The sequence below is a fragment of the Lutzomyia longipalpis genome, chromosome 2, assembly GCF_024334085.1.
Source record: "Lutzomyia longipalpis isolate SR_M1_2022 chromosome 2, ASM2433408v1".
In the NCBI taxonomy this organism is placed as follows: Eukaryota; Metazoa; Arthropoda; class Insecta; order Diptera; family Psychodidae; genus Lutzomyia; species Lutzomyia longipalpis.
Genome location: NC_074708.1, coordinates 10576910 through 10600917, shown reverse-complemented (window position 1 = coordinate 10600917; position 24008 = coordinate 10576910). Strand labels below are relative to the sequence as shown.

At 35.9% G+C, this 24008-nt stretch overlaps 2 protein-coding genes across 2 annotated transcripts in view; one reads left to right on the top strand and one right to left on the bottom strand.

The window, feature by feature from the left end:
• The window catches only part of LOC129790726 (G1/S-specific cyclin-D1), a 34629-nt gene extending 11175 nt beyond the window's left edge, over window positions 1-23454 (top strand). Inside the window, exons 4-5 of the mRNA XM_055828403.1 lie at window positions 22230-22372; window positions 22633-23454. Coding sequence (XP_055684378.1) covers window positions 22230-22372; window positions 22633-22830 — 341 coding nt within the window. The 3' untranslated portion in view covers window positions 22831-23454. The remainder of the gene's footprint in view (window positions 1-22229; window positions 22373-22632) is intronic.
• LOC129790651 (uncharacterized) lies at window positions 9703-14434 on the bottom strand. The gene is made up of 2 exons (XM_055828256.1): window positions 13380-14434; window positions 9703-13314 (listed from the first exon to the last, which is right to left on the bottom strand). Exons 1-2 carry the CDS (start codon window positions 14034-14036, stop codon window positions 9703-9705), a joined length of 4269 nt encoding a protein of 1422 aa, XP_055684231.1. The 5' UTR covers window positions 14037-14434.
• Window positions 23455-24008: the final 554 nt, after the last annotated feature.

Genomic DNA, 24008 nt, shown 5'->3' with positions numbered 1-24008 from the left:
CTCACATATATGTAAAGAAGCTCGCGGAGCGCAAAAGCATTTTCAAGAGGCAACACTGAGAGAAAAAAATTCACCATAAGCTCAATACACCTCTAACATTGCCGCGCGACTTCTTCTGTGCTGGTGGCCACACATTTGTGGCTAAAGGAGGAAGCGGGGTGCCAGACACTTTATTAATACATACCCAGAGGCTGATCATTTGCCATTCCTCATGAGGAGCTTTTTATTTTCAAAAAAGCTTCAATGCTATTTTTAGTATTTGCCAATCAAGAATGAATTTAAATTTTTACTTTAAGAATTCTTATAAAATTTAAAAGCTCGATATCAAAAACTTTTCCTTTTAAGCTCGTCAAGCTTTTGTTATTTAATGCAATAAATTATTTCTTAAAATCTGAAATAATTTACTTTTAAAGCTTCCTGAATAAGCTTCCCAGAGAAACCGGAAGTAATGAAAATTCTCTTGAACCCCTTATCATTCAATAAAAAGGCTTATCAAATACACTGATCCCATTATTTGATGAGGGTACAAAGAGAAAGCTAGTTGTCAGCCTGTTGCGCGATATTTTGTGTATACACAGCAGTTTGAGCCTCATTCTTGGCCGCAGTACACATATAATTTCTTCTTCTCCCCATATATGAATGAGAGGAGTCTCCGGCGCGATGGTTTGTCCGTTCATCTGGTGGCCCGCGAGGGGCATACAAAAAGGCGGAGAAGAAGATGGTATATATGGGCAAAAAAAGTGAGCTCTCCGCAAAAGTATCGAGTCAAACGTGATCCTTATGGCAAATAACTCTGCATTCTTGTATTTACTTTCATTTTTTATCCATAATACATACATATGTGGCAGAGAGATCTCCTCCAGCTTGATTGTATATAATGGCAGGCGGGGAGGGTGGGTGATGAAGCACGGCCCGACACACCATTCAGAGATGAAAACACGTTAAAAAGAAGGCAGAATTAATGTGTGGGAATATTTTGTCGCCGCGATTTCCTTCCATCGCGGGGGCCTTCAACTCCCCAACTTGCCCGGCCACTCTCATGCGCACTTTAGCCAAAAGACAAAAATGCCAATTTGTTGGAATCAATTTCGAAAAATCCATTCACAATTAAGTGGCGATTGACTTGTATATATACATATTGTGTTTTCCTTTTGTTGTTCTCTGCCTGCCCCCACCCCCCTCTAGCAGCTCGTGTTGCTGGAGATTTGGAGGGAGGAGAAAAGATTAAAGACTTACCAGGCCGCTAATGAGATTTACAAGATGAAATTGCTGCGCCTCCCCGAGAAAAATCGCGCTCGGAGGAGGGAGAAAAAATGGGCTGGATGGTAATGAGAGGGAGGTGTGGAAGAGATACCTTGGTCAGGGACTTGCCTGAAATGACCAATTTGTCTCATTCTGAAGTGGATTGTGTGGTTATTCTGCCAAAAGCATGCGAAGGGCTTTTTGGTGGTGGCTCATAGATGAGATCTCGTTAGAGATGTTGAGTTGACTGATAGATTGGGCTTCATTTGATGGGGAAGAATGTCTAAAAGTGGGAGATGGAATGCGATAGAATGGCATAATGACATAGTTTTTCGAGAAGATCAGACATTTTCTAACGGACGGTACAATTATGGTTGTTTATACGAATTGGGAATGTCCGCTAGATGTCTCCTCTTCATTTAGTTCTTAAGATCTTGCTAAAAAAGCAGATATTGAAATAAACAATTAAAAATGATTAAGAACAACCAATTATAATGAAAAATAATCATTTTAATAATTAAAAATTTTAAACTACATAATTAATTTTTTAAACAATTTTCCTGAATCGGAAAATATTTCTTAATTTAAGGGATGTTTCTCTTAGTTTCGCCCTGTTTGGAAATTTTGCATTAATCAGTGCTAATTAGTAGTAGAGATTAATTTTGAGTGCAACAATTAAATCTAATCGACTTAATTGATTTTATTGATCCAGTTTCTAATAAATTAATTGCTAAAAGCTTCCAGCTAAATTAAGATAATTCGTTTTGGTTCTCATCGTTCTTTTTAGTTTTAAATTATTTATTTTTAATTAAGAAAATTCTTTTTTATTCTTGAAATAATCAAATGCATTAATTGATAGATTCATTGCAATAAAAAAAACAAACATTTTAATTGAAAGAATTCAACAAACAATTCATTTTTTTTTATTCAAAAAAAAAAAAAAAACGGGAGCAACTTTTACTTCTAATTATTTTCATTAAAAAAAAAACTAATATCAAGTTATTTTGATTAAAATTAATTGAATAATTCATAAGAATTTCTCGCCTCTCTTATCCTCCCTATTGTACTAAATCTTCCTTCCGGTGGTGAAGACTTTTCGGCAATTTAATCACGTGAATTTCCTCCCTAACATTATATCCCTCAACTGGGCCATCCGCGCGAAAGATGCTGCGGGAAAGTGCTAAATGATTGATGGTGGTGCGACAAAAGGGACCCATGTGAATCATTTAAGCTAATAGTAGTATAATACCGGTATCTTCCCCCTGGTGTGACGTCACTGTAAAGTACCGGTATCTTCCCCCTATGATTCATGTGACGTCAGAGTGTGGTGGATGTTGGGGAAGGTCAGTGTTGTGACGTGTAAATTGAGGAGGTCAGTGTCGTGACGTTGTTTTTGAGGAAGGTCAGTGATTTGTGGTGACGTCATGTGGTGGACGCCATCTTGAAAATTTTATTTTGTCGGCCATTTTGAATTACGTCATGTTTTTGTACGCCATTTTGTGTGATGTCACATTTTTGACGCCATATTGAATTTTAGCCGCCATATTGAATTTTATTCCACCATTTTGAATTTAAATCCGCCATTTTGAATTGTAATTTTTATATACCGCCATATTGGATTTGTCCGCCATATTGTTTTTAATCCACCATCTTTGTTTTGTCCGCCATATTGAATTTTATCCCTCCATTTTGAATTTAAATCCTCCATTTTGAATTGTAATTTTTATATTTCGCCATATTGGATTTGTCCGCCATATTGTTTTTATTCCGCCATCTTTGTTTTTGTCCGCCATCTTTAATTTATGCCCGCCATTTTGAATTCTGGATTTTTATTACACCATCTTGTTTTCTGTCCACCATTTTAAATTTTATGCCGCCATTTTGAATTCTGAATTTTTATTCCACCATATTGGATTTGATTTATTAACCGTTTTTTTAATTTTGAATATTCAATTTGACCGTTTTGATCACCGTCATATTGATTTCGCGCCTTTGAATTGATTTTAAATGTTTGAATATTTAAATTATTGTAATTTTTGTAATGGAAAAAATCTTGATCTTTTATGAGATTTGAACATGCAAGGTTTGAGTGCCCAGTACGGAGCTCTAACCATTGGGCTATAAATGACTTGTCAGGCAGCCCTCCATAATTGTGAACCGTACATCCGACCCCCACCTTGATGATTCATATCACACACATTAAATGAATGAAGCGTGGACGAGAAAAAAATTGCTCAAAGGAAATTTGAGCAGACACTTGGCAACGAAGAATGGGTGAAGCGACACTGAGAAAAATTTCGCGGACTAGACATTTTTTCGCGATCACTTCATGAAGTGCATGAATTTATTTGAGGGGAAAAAGACAATGTATTTTCCATGTATAAATATTGGCTTTGAGTGTTGCATTAATTGTATGTGGAACTTTCGTCTTTTTCCTCTCTCTCTATGATCACCGTTTATGTGTCTTAATTGTGTGGGGAAAAATGCAATTTACTCCCATGCATAATTTTCACATGTTTTTTGTCTGCTTTATCACACATCGTGTGATTGTGGGTTAAATTTTTTATGAGTATCTATAAGATTTTGGATTTTTTTTTTCAGAAATAAACAACTTTAAAAAATTTCATTGCAATAAATTTCCGTTTTTAAAATTTACATTTCAAAAGATTTGCGTTTTTAAAATTACCATTTGAAAAGCATTGCATTTTTAAAATTTACATTTCAAAAGATTTGTGTTTTTAAAATTACCATTTGAAAAGCATTGCATTTTTAAAATTTACATTTCAAAAGATTTGAGTTTTAAAATTTACATTGCAATAAATTTGCGTTTTTGAAATTTTCATTGCAATAGAATTCCGTTTATAAAATTTTCAACTCATAAGTTTGTCATTTTCTCATGTTATGAAATTCCAAAAGAGACTTTGAGCATGCAAATATTTGTCCCCATATTTTACCTGCCTCAATAATTTGTGTTGTTTATTTTACAGAGTAAAATATGAATGCAAAAATTTGATCCGCACAATTTGCCTTAATAGCTCTTCTACATTGCTTTAAACTCAAGCTGATACAACTATTTTATTAACAAAGAAAGAAATCGATAAATTGTTCTATCTCGAACATTGCAATATCTTTTATAAGATTATGTAACAAATAAAATTTATAATACTTACGGATATACTTCTTTTATTTTTAAAATCAGTGTTGAAGTGTTAACAAGAGTGGAGACAATAATTCCCAATAAAAGAACTTTTTTATTTTAAAGAAATATTATTTATTCTTATATAAAAACTTATTCTAACATAGCATTTCATTTTTCTTAAAAATATTTATTAAAAAATTTAAAAAATTACAGTATCTTTCAGGGGCGTCGGAACGTCTTCGAGCCTGGGGGGGACAAAAATTTTGGCGCCCCTCTTCCCTTTTTTGGCGCCCTCTTTCCCTTTTTTGGCGCCCCCTACCCTAGTTTGGCGCCCCCCTATTTTGGCGCCCCCCCCCCCTATTTTTTTAGGGTCTTTTTTTTATATATAAGTACGAAACGAGAACCCTCTAATTTTTCATGGACAGTTTTTCACGAACAAATCTTTTTTAAAGGTTTTCAAAAAAAAACTTCTTTCGAAGGAAGTTAACTCTTTAACTCCTTGTTACACGACGATCTTATAAAAATCGAGAGGAAAAACATAGATTTAAAAAAAATGTATTTTTTAAGAAGGGTTCTAAAGGAAAAATTATGGATAATCTGGGCCACTTATCAGATATTCAAAAGATAAGAAATCAATTTCACAAAAAAATTAGGGCGCCAAATTTAAATTATAGTTAAAAGTGCATGAAATTTATATGGGGGTTTCTTGAAGGGAAATTTTTGGAGAAAAATATGGCCATCTAAAAAACGCCTAATATATAGCCTCTATGTCTGTGCCAAATTTCATCGCGATCGGACAAACGGTATATTAATCTATACTTATATAGACGAAGATCACTAACGCTTTCCAACAAACACAACTTTCTTTAATATATAGATTTTCCGAGCTAAAACTTTGTGTCAGACAATTTGTTTCTATTTTAACGTGAAAATGCATTTTCAGTCCACTTTCCACTTTCCAATTTATAAATTTAGTTTTTGGTCAAAAATATCAATTTTATAACATTATTTTAACTCGACACTATTAAAGCTATTGAGATTGAAAGATTTGCGAAAAAATTAGATTTTTTTTAATAAAAAATAAATAAACAATAAATATTTACAAAACTGCACATTTTTTTCCCACCCCACCCTAAGGTCTTTGAATTATTTTTTTATAGCAAAGTTATTTTTTATGTTATGAAATAATAGAAATAGCGGGTAACCAATGATCCTAAATTATAAGTAATAGTTATGCCGATTAGGGATAAATATTTTTCAACAAATTTTCAATTTTCTCTTAAAAAATTACTTTTAAAAAATATATAAAAAAGTTAAAGTCTTTCCTTACAATTTGCCCATCCCTTATTTTCAGTCAGTTTCACATTTTACTGAGAAAGAAAGAATCATAGCCTGTAAATTCGTTAATTCGATCTTTCGCTTTATACTTTATCATCCATGCTATATTTAAATTTGCAATCATGTCTTTAATTTATGTTGTATATTTATCTTTGCATTTTTTATGCATATACACAGTAAACTCAGAGTTTCCGAACAAAAAAATTTTGAAGAGTTTTTGCATTGTTAAGTTAGAGACTACATGCATGAGCTTTTAAAATTTCGATTTAAGTAAATCCTGAAAAGAGTAACAAAGAACCAACGACTTAACAGTAAAAGAATCTGTGTCTTAGAGAATAGCGCGTAGCACTCTTATTGCTAATATCGATAGTTCAAATCCCACCATGAACATTTTTTTTCTTTTTGTTTTTCTATTAATTTTCATTAGATACCTTCATAATCAAAAGTAAGGGTCTGTTTGTTGGAAATCGTCATTCCTGTACGACTGTACAAATCTACACCGTTTGTCCGATCGCTATGAAAGACTCTTATGCACCATACAATGAGTAAATCTTTAGAATTGAATCATAATTAGTTTTAAGATTCAAAATAAGAGTGACCATTTCCCGGGAAAGCGCTGGGAAACATACGGATTTTCCCAAAGAAGGTAAAGATTTATCATATAGTTGATTAATTTCTTAGTTTATAGGAATTGTAGAATATCGTAAAAGGTCTCAGATGTAAGCTATATAAATGTGTAATATTATAAATTAAAATAATTTTCAAAAATCCATAGAAGGTGGAAAAATAAAGTCCATTGCATTAATGTGGAAATTAGAGACTAAAAACAAAACAAAAAAAATACGTGTTTGGGAAAACTTTTTATTTTTTTTTACCTTCTAATGGGTTTTGGAAAATTATTATTTTTTTACGAAAAAATAAGCATTTATATAGCGTTCATCTGAGACTTATTACGATATTCTAAAATTCCTATAAACTAAGAAATTAATCAACAATTAATCAAGAAATATGATAAACCTTTACCTTCTTTGGGAAAATTTGGGAGTTCTAAAGGCGCTCTCGCTGTATCAAAGGGCGCCGGTAAGGCTCTGAAAATTCTCAAAAATAAATTGTGACGCTTTAAAAGGCGCCCTAGATCAGTTAAAATTATTTGAACCGTCTAAAGGCGCCCTTAGCGGTGATCCAGATATAGATACAGATCAGAGGGCACAAAGATTTAAAGTGTTAAATACTAGAGTAAAATATGAAAGTTTCTTGTAGCGAAAAGAAACAATTTCACTCATAAAAAAATTGCCTTAAAATTTAAAGTGTAGAGAGTCTAGAGTTTAGATCGTAGAAATAATTTTAAGTGGCTAAGGGCGCCCCTTGAAACTTTACAATTTCTTTAAAAATAATTTTCAGGACATTTTCGGCGCCCCCTGATACAGCGAGGGCGCCTTTAAAACGTTCAAATAATTCTAAGTGCCTGAGAGCGCCCCTTGAAATGTTACAATTTTTTTAAAATAATTTTCAGAACCTTTTCGGCGCCCCCTGATACAGCGAGGGCGCCTTTAGAACGTTCAAATAATTTTAAGTGGCTGAGGGCGCCCCTTGTAATGTTACAATTTTTAAAAAAAAATAATTTTCAGGACATTTTCGGCGCTCTCTGATACAGCGATGGCGCCTTTAGATCGTAGAAATAATTTTAAGTGGCTAAGGGCGCCCCTTGAAACGTTACAATTTTTTTTTTTTTAAATAATTTGCAGAACTTTTTCGGCACCCTCTGATACAGCGAGGGCGCCTTTAGAACGTTCAAATAATTTTAAGTGGCTAAGGGCGCCCCTTGAAATGTTACAATTTTTTTAAAATAATTTTCAGAACCTTTTCGGCGCCCTCTGACACAGCGAGGGCGCCCTTTAGAACGTTCAAATAATTTCAGGAGGCTGAGGGCGCCCCTTAAAACGATATAATTTATTTTTGGGAATTTTCAGGACTTTTTTGGCGCCCTCTGATACAGCGAGGGCGCCTTTAAAACGTTCAAATAATTCTAAGTGCCTGAGAGCGCCCCTTGAAATGTTACAATTTTTTTAAAAATAATTTTCAGAACCTTTTCGGCGCCCTCTGATACAGAAAGGGCGCCTTTAGAACGTTCAAATAATTCTAAGTGGCTGAGGGCGCCCCTTGAAATGTTACAATTTTTAAAAAAAAATAATTTTCAGGACATTTTCGGCGCTCTCTGATACAGCGATGGCGCCTTTAGATCGTAGAAATAATTTTAAGTGGCTAAGGGCGCCCCTTGAAACGTTACAATTTTTTTTTTTTAAATAATTTGCAGAACTTTTTCGGCACCCTCTGATACAGCGAGGGCGCCTTTAGAACGTTCAAATAATTTTAAGTGGCTAAGGGCGCCCCTTGAAATGTTACAATTTTTTTAAAATAATTTTCAGAACCTTTTCGGCGCCCTCTGACACAGCGAGGGCGCCCTTTAGAACGTTCAAATAATTTCAGGAGGCTGAGGGCGCCCCTTAAAACGATATAATTTATTTTTGGGAATTTTCAGGACTTTTTTGGCGCCCTCTGATACAGCGAGGGCGCCTTTAAAACGTTCAAATAATTCTAAGTGCCTGAGAGCGCCCCTTGAAATGTTACAATTTTTTTAAAAATAATTTTCAGAACCTTTTCGGCGCCCTCTGATACAGAAAGGGCGCCTTTAGAACGTTCAAATAATTCTAAGTGGCTGAGGGCGCCCCTTGAAATGTTACAATTTTTAAAAAAAAATAATTTTCAGGACATTTTCGGCGCTCTCTGATACAGCGATGGCGCCTTTAGATCGTAGAAATAATTTTAAGTGGCTAAGGGCGCCCCTTGAAACGTTACAATTTTTTTTTTTTAAATAATTTGCAGAACTTTTTCGGCACCCTCTGATACAGCGAGGGCGCCTTTAGAACGTTCAAATAATTTTTAGTGGCTAAGGGCGCCCCTTGAAATGTTACAATTTTTTTAAAATAATTTTCAGAACCTTTTCGGCGCCCTCTGACACAGCGAGGGCGCCCTTTAGAACGTTCAAATAATTTCAGGAGGCTGAGGGCGCCCCTTAAAACGATATAATTTATTTTTGGGAATTTTCAGGACTTTTTTGGCGCCCTCTGATACAGCGAGGGCGCCTTTAAAACGTTCAAATAATTCTAAGTGCCTGAGAGCGCCCCTTGAAATGTTACAATTTTTTTAAAAATAATTTTCAGAACCTTTTCGGCGCCCTCTGATACAGAAAGGGCGCCTTTAGAACGTTCAAATAATTCTAAGTGGCTGAGGGCGCCCCTTGAAATGTTACAATTTTTTAAAAAAATAATTTTCAAGACATTTTCGGCGCTCTCTGATACAGCGATGGCGCCTTTAGATCGTAGAAATAATTTTAAGTGGCTAAGGGCGCCCCTTGAAACGTTACAATTTTTTTTTTAAATAATTTGCAGAACTTTTTCGGCGCCCTCTGATACAGCGAGGGCGCCTTTAGAACGTTCAAATAATTTTAAGTGGCTAAGGGCGCCCCTTGAAATGTTACAATTTTTAAAAAAAATAATTTTCAGGACATTTTCGGCGCTCTCTGATACAGCGATGGCGCCTTTAGATCGTAGAAATAATTTTAAGTGGCTAAGGGCGCCCCTTGAAACATTATAATTTATTTTTAACAATTTTCAATTTTTAGTTTTTAAGCTCTTTTTGCGCCTTTGTTTAAAATTTTATTTCTTAATTTTTTTTTGTCTCTCCTTTTTTATTAGGGACTTATTATAAAAATTGAAAGGGCGCCTGCGGCGCCCCTTTGTATTGCTTTTGGTGTCCCTGTTTGGCGCCTTCGGCGCCCTTTTGTGGTGATTTTGGCGCCCCTTTGAGGCGCCTTCGGCGCCCCTCAAATTTTTTGGGGGGTACAAAAGACCCCCTGTACCCCCCAGTTCCGACGCCCCTGGTATCTTTACATATTTGCATAAGTATATCAATATCTTGTCAAATTAATAACCAAAAGGTAAAGAATCAAAATTTTCGACGCATTTTCTTTTTATAAACGTAAAATTGGCTGTCTTTGTGCATGGCCCTGATTGAATATGGAAAAGTTGGGGCCTAATTATCCTATCAGGATATTCAACTCGTATTCCGTCATTTTCTGTTAGTACCAAACTTTTGATTGTTTCAAAATTTACTTTTTGCTCCACCTCCCTGTTCATTGAAATTCCCTTGAATACTACTTTGTAAGCATACGTATCGCTTCCGGGTGAATAAATTTTTAAACCGTACGCCTTTGGTCCACAGCTCACAAATTCATCAATGTAAGAGCCTTCACTAAAATCCGCCAACTCGTCTGTTAATTCTCCTAAAAATTTTCCAGTTTCCAAGGGATTTTCTTGACCATTAGGTACAAGATATATCACCGAATCAGTATCACAGTAAAAAACATTGCGTCCTAATTTGGAAAGAACAGAATACAACTTGATCCGGGCATTAGTTGTTGTGCAAATCCCCACACCCAAATTTACGTATTTTGACGGAACTTCATGTTCATCAATGTGTTTCCATGAAACGAAAATTTGTGTGGGGCCTGCAGGATACAGATCAAGCAACTCTATATTTTCTGACTGCAGGAGATCATTTAATTCAGAAGAAGAATTACAAATTGTTGTTTTACTGTAATCCTCTCTCATAATAAAACGACCCCATAAGCTGTTCAGAACAATTTTAGAGAGAGATCTCATACCCTTATTGACAGCTATCTTATCCTTCTCAAGTTGTATTCCTTCCTTCTCCAAATATTCTTGGATGTAACGTTCCTTATCAGCATCTGATTTGGCATCTTTTGGCCACCCACTTGATTCCTGTTTGATTTTTAGGAAATTATCAACATAATCGGCGAATAGACCTCTCTCACCTGTCTCACGGTTGTACTGTGAAGTTTCATAAGCCCATAATTCAAAGCATTTTTGAATTTTGTATCCATGTTCAACCGCAAGACGGACTTCATCGAGAGACCAAAATCCTGTGAGGGCTCTCTCATTGTCTGAGTGTGTGCAATTAGAGATATTTAAGTCTTCCGCACATTGACAACACAAGGGAAAAGTAAGTCGATTATTGCATCTGTACGGAAGACATGGAATATAGAGACCCCGCGGAGGTAGAACTTTACATTTTATTACGCCATCGTATTTTAAGGCCTCCTCTTGGCTTTCGATATCCTTGTGAATTGTGGGATGACCAACAAAATATTTAGAATATTTATTGGCCCAAGGATACAAGGAGGTGAAATCGTAATAGTAAATACGGTCACCAGGTTTGCATTTATAGTGAAGTCGAAAAACTTCAGTTCTACCTCCGTAAACAGCAGATCGCAAGTTAAAGCTTGAATCCGTGATCTCTCTGTGTTGCTCAATCTGCTGTGTGAGCTGTGGATCATCTTTTAAAATCTTGCGGAACTCGCATTCCCACATTGACACAACATTATATCCCAATTTCCTTATATGTTCCAACCGCCTCAACGTAGCCTCGTAACGATTGTGTAATGTATCATAGGGGTCATTAGAACATACTTGCATCCTATTCAGATAACAAGTATGCCCGTGATAATAACATCCCTCAAAACTATACACAGTGTTAGAGGCTTCGTCATAACCATCCGCAATATAACGACAATTTCTTAATTTTACTTCGTACCTTAAGTTTATGTTTTCTTTCAGTTTTAAGTAAACGAGCCATTTGAGAGAAATTTTGCTCTGAAGGTGAATGAAATTTGAATTATAATTATTTTTAGGTGTAATTCCAAGTGAGTTTGGCTTGAGATAATTCTTTCTATAGACTTTCATCACTGAATCAGCAATGGTGATAGCCTCTAGAAAAGGATTAACATCAGTCGTTTCAATGAAAGAAAACATAAAATTTAGGCATCCTTTCATTAAAATTTTGACATCTTGACGACAATACCGAATTAATTCTGCTTTGTTGTCGAAAGTATTATGCTTATTTGCATTGTACCATTCCAAAAAATCGTTATATTGAGAAGTGGTCATTGAGGCGATAGGATACATATCCATATCTGGATATGGTCCCACATAACTTCGATTTTCAGGTTTGTTAAATTTATAAGGGTAATACCCTTTCGTACATTCCTCTAAGCCGAAACTTTTACTGAATTGAGCAAGAGGAAACGGAATGAACGAAAGGGAATCCAAAAATGTGATATTCTCGACTGATGCACAGAGAATTTTCATGCCCGAAAGAATTGGTGAAATTTTATATTCTCTTTTGCATAATTCCTCGAGAATGAACTGTCCATCGTAACTTTTTGCGTTATGCGCTATCACACGGGTGCACATTTCACGATATTGCAAAACATAATCGAGAAATTTTTCAACTGAGGACTTGTTCTCATCACTCTGAAAAATACGTTCTGAGGGACCGCATCTTGTGCAATAAGAATTGGGAGTTGCTGCACACAAGTGACAAACCGTACACGAGATGACTAAATTGGGCGTATGTTTTGAATACCCCCCCGGAAGCGTTGTAAATTCTGACTCACAATCATAAAAGATTATGCAGTACTCATTACGGTTTTTCCTATTCTTATAGGGCTGCATATGGCAATAATGAGGGATAGTGCAATTCTGGCCACAAATGTCACATTTCCTTTTGTCGCAATCGTGTTCTTTTGAGGCATCGAATGTTAAATAACAGTTTCTACACATTTTTAATTTTTCACAAACACGTGAAATATTGTGATTATTAAAGCAAATCTGTCCTTTGAACCTACGATTGCAAGAAGAACATTCAATCATAGTCTTGACATTTGGGCATGGTGGATTTTGTTGGCAATATTTGCACTTTTCGCTACAAGTGTGTGTATGATGGTAGAGTGAATCACAAGTTAAACAATGGTTACGAAAATTAAAAAACCCAGGGAGGTTTGAAATACAAAAATAGTGCTCATTCGTTTTGTCATAAAAAATATTGATCGGTTTTTTAAGATTGGTTTCTGTTCTACGTGATTTATATTCGTGAGATCGAAAATCTGAGAGGTTACTGTATACAGTCACTCTGAACTCATTTGAGTATTTTTTGTCGAAAGCATAGATCAAATCAATTCCATATTTGCCATCTTCTCTATATTTGCAAAGGGCTATTTTTTTAACTAATTCATCTGCTTTTCTATTTAATTTTGAGGGATACCGCTTGTAACTTTTGATCAATTTAGCCATTTCGTCTTTATCGTCATTCCAAAGTAACATACCTAATAAGAGGGCGATCGGCAAACAATTCTTCTCAGCATTAACATCAATTGAGCTTTTGTTTTTGAAACGACGGAGTTCCTCAGCATTCATTCTTGATGGATTACGACGATGAAGAGCTCCACCTGACATCGCATGTAGAAGATAAGCGCGAACACCCAGTACATCCGTCGAATTGAAAACAGTTGTACTTTGCTGTACTTTTTCTAGGTGTGCGAATATGATGGGTACGTTCAGAGCAGTAAGGGGACGAATTCCTATGAATATTGGTCTGTGATTTGGATTATCACGGAGAAATAGTTTCATAACAATTTTGTCCCCATCTTTCGACTCCGTCCGCAGAATTTTAAGTACCTGAAAATGACAAAATCAATTATAATAAAAAAACATTCAGAAAAAATTAACGTTATAAGATTTACCTCATCAAAGGCATCTTCCATCCAATTCTCCCCTTCTGAGTTGTTTTCGGGTTTCTCTAGTTGAAACTCAATCTCTAGCTGAGTGTAGTTAAAGTGGGAATTGTGCGATTTGACTTTTTCAAGGACCGTTATGTTTTTATGATGTTGAACTGGTTCTATCTCAGCTGTATCAATCCCTCCTCCTTGTTGTTCAATAGAATCTTCCATCCCATAATCGTCATCACTTTCACTTGAACATAAGTCTATAACATCATCCTCTTTTCCGACACCACTGGTTCCCTGATGAGGCGGTCGAGAAAGTCCAACATCTTGGCGTGTAGTACTCTGATTTTTTCTCTTACCAGAGAGAATTCGGCATAGACTGTCAGATATCCCTGAACAGTCTCCATGAGCTACAACGCACTTGAGTAGTCTTTTTCTCTCGGTATAGGTGAGCCACGTTCCATTATTCACATCACTTTCAATCCGTTTAATTACTTTTTGAAGGAAAACTTGACCATCTTTATCCTCAATAATTGCAATTAAATCGCTTACCGATTTGGTAAGTGAAATAAAATTCATTATTTCGGCCAAAGACATGTTGTTGAGTTGATTCATTGTAAGAAACACTGAGGGGTTTTGGTAACAAACTGTTGAAAATCTAAAATGCAGCTGCATTTTTATAGATAAAATATGTTAACTCAGCAATTTAAATCATAAGAACAAAATTTGTTTGTCAGCAAAACTTTCTTTTTAGAATTTCACAACATGATGAATTTCACCGAATTTCATTTATATCCTGCAAAAAATAAAGACATCTGCAAATGTGCAAGCGTTTCATTAACCTATTTACTATTAAAAAGACATTAACATTGTGCAAACCATGCATTAATTAAGCTGGAATATTCTTAAAGCTGATGACAAATATTTTCTTCCTCAGCATTTCTATTGGAATTTCACAACATTATGAAATTTATTGTATTTAATTTTCACTTCACAGCATATAAGGTATCATCCTCATGTGAATGCTTCATTTTTTAAAGGGAAAAATATGCAATCGTTTCATTTACTCACTTACTACAACAAAGTCATCAACCTGTGATGACAAACCAATTGTGCGGACAAATTTTTGCATTCATATTTTACTCTGTAAAATAAACAACACAAATTATTGAGGCAGGTAAAATATGGGGACAAATATTTGCATGCTCAAAGTCTCTTTTGGAATTTCATAACATGAGAAAATGACAAACTTATGAGTTGAAAATTTTATAAACGGAATTCTATTGCAATGAAAATTCCAAAAACGCAAATTTATTGCAATGAAAATTTCAAAAACGCAAATTTATTGCAATGTAAATTTTAAAACTCAAATCTTTTGAAATGTAAATTTTAAAAATGCAATGCTTTTCAAATGGTAATTTTAAAAACACAAATCTTTTGAAATGTAAATTTTAAAAATGCAATGCTTTTCAAATGGTAATTTTAAAAACGCAAATCTTTTGAAATGTAAATTTTAAAAACGGAAATTTATTGCAATGAAATTTTTTAAAGTTGTTTATTTCTGAAAAAAAAATCCAAAATCTTATAGATACTCATAAAAAATTTAACCCACAATCACACGATGTGTGATAAAGCAGACAAAAAACATGTGAAAATTATGCATGGGAGTAAATTGCATTTTTCCCCACACAATTAAGACACATAAGCGGTGATCATAGAGAGAGAGGAAAAAGACGAAAGTTTCACATACAATTAATGCAACACTCAAAGCCAATATTTATACATGGAAAATACATTGTCTTTTTCCCCTCAAATAAATTCATGCACTTCATGAAGTGATCGCGAAAAAATGTCTAGTCCGCGAAATTTTTCTCAGTGTCGCTTCACCCATTCTTCGTTGCCAAGTGTCTGCTCAAATTTCCTTTGAGCAATTTTTTTCTCGTCCACGCTTCATTCATTTAATGTGTGTGATATGAATCATCAAGGTGGGGGTCGGATGTACGGTTCACAATTATGGAGGGCTGCCTGACAAGTCATTTATAGCCCAATGGTTAGAGCTCCGTACTGGGCACTCAAACCTTGCATGTTCAAATCTCATAAAAGATCAAGATTTTTTCCATTACAAAAATTACAATAATTTAAATATTCAAACATTTAAAATCAATTCAAAGGCGCGAAATCAATATGACGGTGATCAAAACGGTCAAATTGAATATTCAAAATTAAAAAAACGGTTAATAAATCAAATCCAATATGGTGGAATAAAAATTCAGAATTCAAAATGGCGGCATAAAATTTAAAATGGTGGACAGAAAACAAGATGGTGTAATAAAAATCCAGAATTCAAAATGGCGGGCATAAATTAAAGATGGCGGACAAAAACAAAGATGGCGGAATAAAAACAATATGGCGGACAAATCCAATATGGCGAAATATAAAAATTACAATTCAAAATGGAGGATTTAAATTCAAAATGGAGGGATAAAATTCAATATGGCGGACAAAACAAAGATGGTGGATTAAAAACAATATGGCGGACAAATCCAATATGGCGGTATATAAAAATTACAATTCAAAATGGCGGATTTAAATTCAAAATGGCGGAATAAAATTCAATATGGCGGCTAAAATTCAATATGGCGTCAAAAATGTGACATCACACAAAATGGCGTACAAAAACATGACGTAATTCAAAATGGCCGACAAAATAAAATTTTCAAGATGGCGTCCACCACATGACGTCACCACAAATCACTGACCTTCCTCAAAAACAACGTCACGACACTGACCTCCTCAATTTACACGTCACAACACTGACCTTCCCCAACATCCACCACACTCTGACGTCACATGAATCATAGGGGGAAGATACCGGTACTTTACAGTGACGTCACACCAGGGGGAAGATACCGGTATTATACTACTGCTAATTCACAAATGGCCAGAGACACTCTCTCCCGCTTCTTCTCTTTTTTTTTGGTTTCATTTTTGGCAGAATATGATGAATCAGCTCATAAGAATTTTTTGACAGAATTTCATTGAGTTGTGTGTCCCCCATTGAGGGAGTGCGAGAATGTTTTATGTTTTTTTTCACGCGCGAAAAGAGCGACAAAAGATCAAAAACATCCAACGGATGCAGCTGATCTTTTATGCTCGCGCAATATGACTCCCAATTGGCGACGGCGTGAGTATGTGATTTTTGCATGTGAAATGTGTGTGAAAATAATGAGCGTCAGCTGTTTATGTGCCTTAGATAATTATTACATAATAAATGCCCATGACCATTGGTGTGGCGTTGAGATTTGCAACAATTTCACATCTTGCACACTCTCATGGCGGCGTCTGGGAGGAACACGAGGGAGCCCCCGGGGCCTCCATCATAGCTCTGCTGTCTGGGCACAATCTTTTCGAGCACCACCATCGTGCACCACAAATTGCACACAATTTGACTGCCACTAAATCCCTTCTGGAGGATTCCCCGCACCCCATGGTGCCCCCCCTGCAATCCACTATTCCCCGCAAAACCATCATGCGCCTTTTTTTACACCAACACGCTTTTATTCCTCCACTTCTGGATGCACTGAGAGTGCTTCAGCAGTGACGTTTTTTTCCTCAACGGATGTCTGCGTCCGGCAAATTTTATGAATGAAATTATATTAATCGTCGCTCATCGTAATCTGTTGCTGTGTATGTGTGCATGGTTGATGGCGAAAAAAAAAGAGATGCGATGGAGAAAAAAAAAAGACTGGAGCTCCAGTAAGAATTCCCAAGAGATACACAGAGTTTATGTATTTATGAAATTTTGTCTCATACCCCAACATCATGCATCAAGTTCAACTGATAGTGATATATTCCATCGCAGCAAATTTTCCATGTGCTTTTCAATGTCTGTTGTTTTTTTCTTCTTGCACTCTCTTGTCTTTCGCGGAAAAAGGGCAAGCGACAAGAGGATGGAATGCATTCCTCATGGTTTGGCATCTGATTAATTTTGATATTAAAACCATGAGATGGTGTTCTTTGTCTCACCAGCGCATTCTTGCGATTGCCATGAATGAATTGCGTTTTTGCCACCAACAGACACAACAACACAAGGGGTGGGTAATTCGAGGATCTCAAGTCACTCGAAAAATTGCATCAGAACGCTCTGAAGGAGAATTTTGAATTTAAAATAAAAAATCTCTTGGAAAGAAATTATTCTTCCTATTAGAACGTTCAGAATTTATTAAAACCTTGTTTTCTTCTTATGAACTGAAAAGAACATAGGTAATTTAAAAAAAATCCTTTTTTGAAAATGAACTGAGAATAATTTTTGATACAATTTATTGTAAAAACTCCTCATAAATCATAAAAAAAACTGCTAAACTGATTTTAAAATTTTAAGATAGGTACTTTAAAATGGGGAAAAGGAAATAAAAGTCAAGAAAAAACTTATCAAAATGGCGCAAAATTTAATTCAATTTTTTACATTTGACAGTACCTTATTTTCTAAAATAAAGACTTTTTAAGTGCTACAATGGTTTAAAAATCATAAATTGGTAAGACCTGATGAAGAGGGATAAAGAATCGAATATTTTTAAAAATAGCTGCATAAATGAAAACTCACAAACAATTCTCATGCTAATAATAAAGAAAAATAGCAAACAATTTACATTTTTAGAATTCTTCATGGCAAAAAGAATCTCATTGCTTAGCCCCTTATGGAAAAATACAATTTTCTTTGCATTTTAAACTCAATCCAGGTATTATTGAAAAACCTAAAACAAACATAATGTAGAGATTCGTTGAGAAAATCTCGTAATTAGTTGCTTCTTTGGTGCAAAAATGTATAAAATTATGCCCACCTGTTGAATATTTATCCTTTCCATTCTGTGCACAATGGGAAAAGGGTGGCCTGGGACAATGTGTCCCTGAGTGGAGGCTTTTTTCTCGGCACTGTGGCTGCAAATGAGGGAGGTCGGTGGCTGTTTTGTGTTTTAATAGGAATACTTCATATATATGTATATAAATATGGTGCGTGAATATATTGCTCTGAAGAATGGGTACGAAGAGCAAAAACTCCATCATCCCGACCGGATTGCCTTGGTGCGGGATGATTGTGCTCTCCTCCATGTTTCCAACACACTGCGAATTTGCTCACCAAACGAGACACATTCGAGAGGTCTGTGTGGGAAAATTGCAAAGTGAAAAATTCCTTTTAAATGCGAATGAGAGTGAGAGAGATGTGGCCACGGTGGCTGGAGGGCGCGAGGTCCATATACAATTGAGCATTAAAGGAGATGAAGTGGTGCGCGTACCTCTCGAGGCCCAATGGAGATGGATTGATTGTGCCTGCGAGAATTGTTTATGCCAATTCTATGAATGGGGGTGGTGTGCTATGTATATTGCACAGTGTACATATATGTACTGTACATATATAGGGGCTTAAGTCAGAATAAAAACGGTTTTCTGGACCACAAACTATGCTGTAGTTTCTGCTGGAATTTTTCAGCTTAGAAAATGAGCATTTAAGACACAGAAAAAAAATTCATTGGATCCTTTTGGTAATGAACTTGAATAAGAAGGGCATTCGATGTAGCGTGCTGGCGGTGCTGGCTGAAGGTGTTGGGGGTGCTGCGACGAGTCAGAGAATGCACGAACAACGCAACATACCAGAGAATCAAGTAACATCCACCATAAATATGATCCATTGCAACAATTATTCAATGTGTTATACCCATTGCTTTTGGCCTCCTTCTCACTGCTGGAAATGCCAATGGAAACACCCTCGCGCATCGCGTATGATTTACATAATACACGGAATGTTAAGAAAATTACACAGAAAATTCCTCTGGTGATAACAATTCTATCAAACAAAGGATGGAAGGAGAGAAGAAGCCATCTCGAGAGATGGGTACAAGGGTGAAGGAGAAGAAGTTGAAGGAATAAGGAACAACAACAAGAAAAAAGAAGCCCACAGAGATTCTGTACACACCAGCAGACGCCGACGACGTGAGAAGGAACTACACTAAATCAAATTACAATTTCCGAGAAATATTTTGTGCAGCAGCCAATGGTGAGCGGGTATACGGAGGGCCATGGGCAGAGGGGCTCCGTTGGCATGGAAGAAGATGAAAAGAACAAGTGAGATTGATCTACAATCGTAAACCGCGCGCCTGGAAAAAGAAATCCTTGTCTTGTTCTCGCATTCTCCCATCCACGGCGTCTTGGGGTCCATTGGCAAGGGAGGAGTGAGGGGAACCCTCCAACTTCATACACCTCAAAGAGCTGCGCCAGCTAATAACCACACGAAAAATGCACAAGAAAAATTCCAATAGCTTATTGTTATTTTCGGCACGACCTCATTTGCATGTGAGATGCTGCGAGAGGATGGGATTGTGCCGTCCGGGGTTCTTTCCTTTTTTTTCTTCTACATTTCCCTTCGCTTAAGAGAGAGGAAAAAAAAGAAGCCCCCTCGTTGATTGCCAATGGTCCAAAATTGTGAGGACCCCGCGCGAAATCGAGAACAAAATCTCCACCTCCGACGTCTTATGTGGTTGGACCACATAATCGGCTATTTGGGTAGCTTGAGATTGGGCACCAAGATACACTTGACCACCAATTTTGGGTCCGCTTAGTGCGAACGGGGAATTCAACGTAATTTGAAGCAAGATGAATGGATTGGGTTGCAAAATTGCACATTAGCGCTGACATACACGACGGATTAAAGTTTTGAAACAATAGGACATGCAATTACGCGGTTTTAGTTTGGGGATTCTTTACTCTTTAGCTCGAGATATTGGCGGTTGTGTGAGGGTGGATTACTTTATGGAAAAATTTTAGGATTCTTTGAAAAATATTTGCTGAATCTCTTTGCTGTTCTCTTAGTACAATAATCTTGTCTCTGAAAGCCCTTTGCTATAAGGCTTCGGAACAATGAGCTATGATTCTATTATCTAATGGAATTTTTATTAATTTTTAAGTTCTTAAATATTAAAACTTTATTTAAATCTTCGTAAAAAATAGCTTTAACAGCGGTTTCATTATAATAATTTAACAGAAAATTAAGAATATAATTTCTAAATTTTTTAAAGAATACTTCATAATGTTAAAAACATTTTTTTAGAAGCCTAAACCTCATAACAAAGCGCGTTTAAAAGCCATCTATATCACTATGTCTTCAGTTACCAGCATAATCTAATTTATTTCTCAATTTAGAGATAAAACTCTACAAAAAAACATCCTTGCCATGGACGTGAAGGATAATTTCAGGCATCTCCAAATTGTAGAAAAAAAAGGAAATCATTCTGAAATTTATGGCAAAGGCTCTTGAGATGGTATCTGTCTGTATTTTATAAACATAATCTGATCCCTATCCACTGTCATGTTCCCATTTTTGCCTGAATTTTTTTCCTGGCTTTTCTGAGAAAACACCACCATCAGCAACCCATCAATTTCACGGTCCTTTTAAATGCATTCCACAAAGGGAATTTTTAAAGGTCCTCTCGAGAGAAATGTGCCTCCATTTTTGCCTTTGTCGGGGATGTACCCTTCATTTGCTGACTTTTGTGAAAATCGATCCATCACATGCACTAAAATTCCCTGAGTCAGAGGACTCCGAAAGGGGATATGTTTTATCATTAAGTATATGAGAAATATAAATACATTTATGGTGATAGAACGAGAGCAGAATGCTGGGCGTGAGTAAAAAAAAAAAGAAACGAAGACAAATTTCGAGGCGCCGACGAAATAATTTTTTGGGATTCCTTTGGCGATCACTTCATTTGCCTCTCCCTCATCATGCCATCACACGATCGCACACAATGTGCCAACATAAACAGAAATATTGTCCATGTTTCATCTCCCCATACATAAATGAGACTGCTAATGCTCCGGGAGGAGATGAAGGGTATTGCTTGGCGTGGAGAAGCCCCCTGGGCCCGGTCAAACCGCAAAGATGAGAATAATGTTGCGGACTTGCTGTTTTTTTTTTGCTCCTTCTCGTGCCTCGTTTCTTCAACTGTGTTGTTAACTTTGGGTTACATTATAAACTGCGTGCCAGAGTATGCAAAAAAAACCGCCACAAGATCAAGTCTCGAGATTCATTGCCAGAGAGCTTCAATAGATTTTTCTCTGTGAGCATCATGTGATTCCTCAAAAAAAAAAAAGATCATACAATACTTCTGAGGCAGAGGATCCTATTACATTGGCTTCTTTTTTGCACAAAAAAAAAGGAAATTCCTTTTTTAATTAGCTTAGTGGGGAAGGTTCCTTGTTTTGGTTGAGTTCTTTGTGTGTTTCATTCATAAAATTCGTTTGAAGCGTTTGAAGATGGAAGTATATAATCTACTTAATGGATTAGGTGGATTATAAAATTGGTTTAATATGCCACTGATGTCTCTGGGTGGACTTTTTTTTCAAAAAAAAAAAAATTGAAAGTCTTTTCGGATTTTTTTCCAAGAAAAATTTTCTTGTCTGAAAGGTCAAATGATAAATCTTTTTTCTGCGAAAGGTAAAGATTTATTTTAGAGCGAATCACGAAATGTCTTATCCGCCTTATCTCTTTTAGTTTGTTTGAATTACAACACAAAAGACATTGAACAAGATGGAGACGCCTGGTTGTAACCTGGCGCCTCCATTTTTTTTTTGTACAAATCATTGTTGAATTTCTCAAGTTTTTCTTATTCTAATCTATTTAGTGATATTAGGGGTTCTTTCTTCCCTGACCTAAACAATTCCTATTCTTTCCTACATAAACTTAAAGCTTCAATGTGTCTTTGTGTGACGTTTTTAGTCAAGTACATCCCTTTTCTTCTTCCCTCAAACGGAAGCATTAATTTATATTATTCTGTGTGATTGTTTAAAAAACAAACTCTTTCTCTTTATTTTCAGAAAATTTCTGTGAATTCCTCCCCAGCACGATAGCAGCTGCCAGTGTTGTTGTCTCCGTGAATGGCCTCAAACGCGACATGGTGCATGAGTGCTATTTAATTCGTGAATTAGTGGATCGTATTCTAAAGGGCAGCATTACAGAGGTAAGGAAAAAATAAATAATTTTCCCCCCATTTTTAAGAGTTGATCGCATGTGGTTGGGCTCTCCCCAAAATTTCTTTTCAATTGCTTCCAAACTTGTCATGAAAATGTGGTTTTTGCGCGTTTTTGAAGATTAAGAAAGCAATCCAGGGGGCCGTTTTTTCTTACTTATAGAGACATGCGGGGAATTTTTGCAAAATTAATGTGACTAATGGTTTTTTTTCTCATTTTATCTTTCGCGATGATTAAAAAAAAAAAACAGGAAGTACTTAACAAGTGTATGGCACGAATGGAGAATGTTTACCAGGAGCAGAAGAAGCTGCTGTCGCCTGAGTACTACTACCACACCCCGCCCAATAGTCCGTGTATTAAAATGCACCAAGGTGTACCAGGGACACCACAAAAGTGCAAATCCGAAAGCAATGGCACCCCCGTGGACATTCAGGATATCAATTTCTGAGCTGAATGGGTCCACTACGCAGCATTGGAATTTAAACACCACCCCCAAAAAAACTCACTTGTGTGTTTGTTTGAAGCACAAACTCCCATTGAATGAGTTGTGTGTGTATCTGTGTACAAGTATAGTACCAGATTGCGCCTTAAAATATGCAAAAAAAAACAACACAACATGCAACTATTCGTGGTTGTAGCCATATAATAAAAATTTTCATATTAAGTGCGTGGAATTTGAGGCCATAGGAATGTACATTAGGAGCACACACAGGTGAGATTTTTGGTGTTATCCAAGAGACAACGACGGACCTACAGACCCACTGCACAGCATAATGAAACTACAACAGGAGAGAGAGAGACCAGTGAATTGTTGGGTGCTAAACAAAAGAAGTTAAATGAATGAAAAGGTACCTTAATATTGACCTACATCCCCCCAGCCCTACCCCTATGTTGCCTCCCCAAATGACCTCTTATTCCTTTGAAATTTCTCTCAATGCAACTCATTCGAAATTAAGAAATTAATAAAATAAAAATTCCTTTAAGAAGAAATATAAGTCTCTGTTCAAGTCAAATGGGATGTTCTGAAAGATGAGAAATAAGAAATTAAATAGTCTTCCTGCCCCTTAAAAAATCTTAATGGTTAATCTTATGGTTTAGTGGAGATTGAGTGTGTTTTTTGTAGGTCCGTTCTTACAAAAAAAGAAATGAAGGAATCGAAAAAAATTAGTGCGTGAGTGTGTATGTCAATTTATATTGTCTTTATTTTTTCTTTCGGGACCAAACACCAAACTATTTATGTATAGTATATTGTTAACCAGCTTTATAACATACAAGTTTACTATTGTAACTAAAAAAAAAAAAAAAAACAAAGTGGTCAGTTGAAAAAAATGCGAGAAGGAGATGAACGATCGGAATCTGCGCCTCTTTTCTTTTGGGCTTCTTTTTTTTTTTCAATAGTATCGATTTTCTAAGAAGAAATAGTTTATACATGGAGGACAAAAAAAAGTATATCGCATGCTAAAGAGTATGGTCAGAGTGTGAGAAAAAGAACTAATATTTAGTTTAAAAACTTAAGCTGACTCGCGAGAAAGATGATGGAGGGAAAAAAGCGGAGCTGTATAGAAAATTTCCGTCTCTAGCATTTCTGATTTATTGATTGTAGTCTTCTCTTTTTTTTCTAAACAC

Bases quoted from the DNA above. Each gene is read 5' to 3' on its own strand.
- LOC129790651 (XM_055828256.1), bottom strand. From the start codon at position 14,036: ATGCAGCTGCATTTTAGATTTTCAACAGTTTGTTACCAAAACCCCTCA. The intron at 13,315-13,379 runs GTAAATCTTATA...TGTCATTTTCAG, and splicing joins TGGAAGATGCCTTTGATGAG to GTACTTAAAATTCTGCGGAC.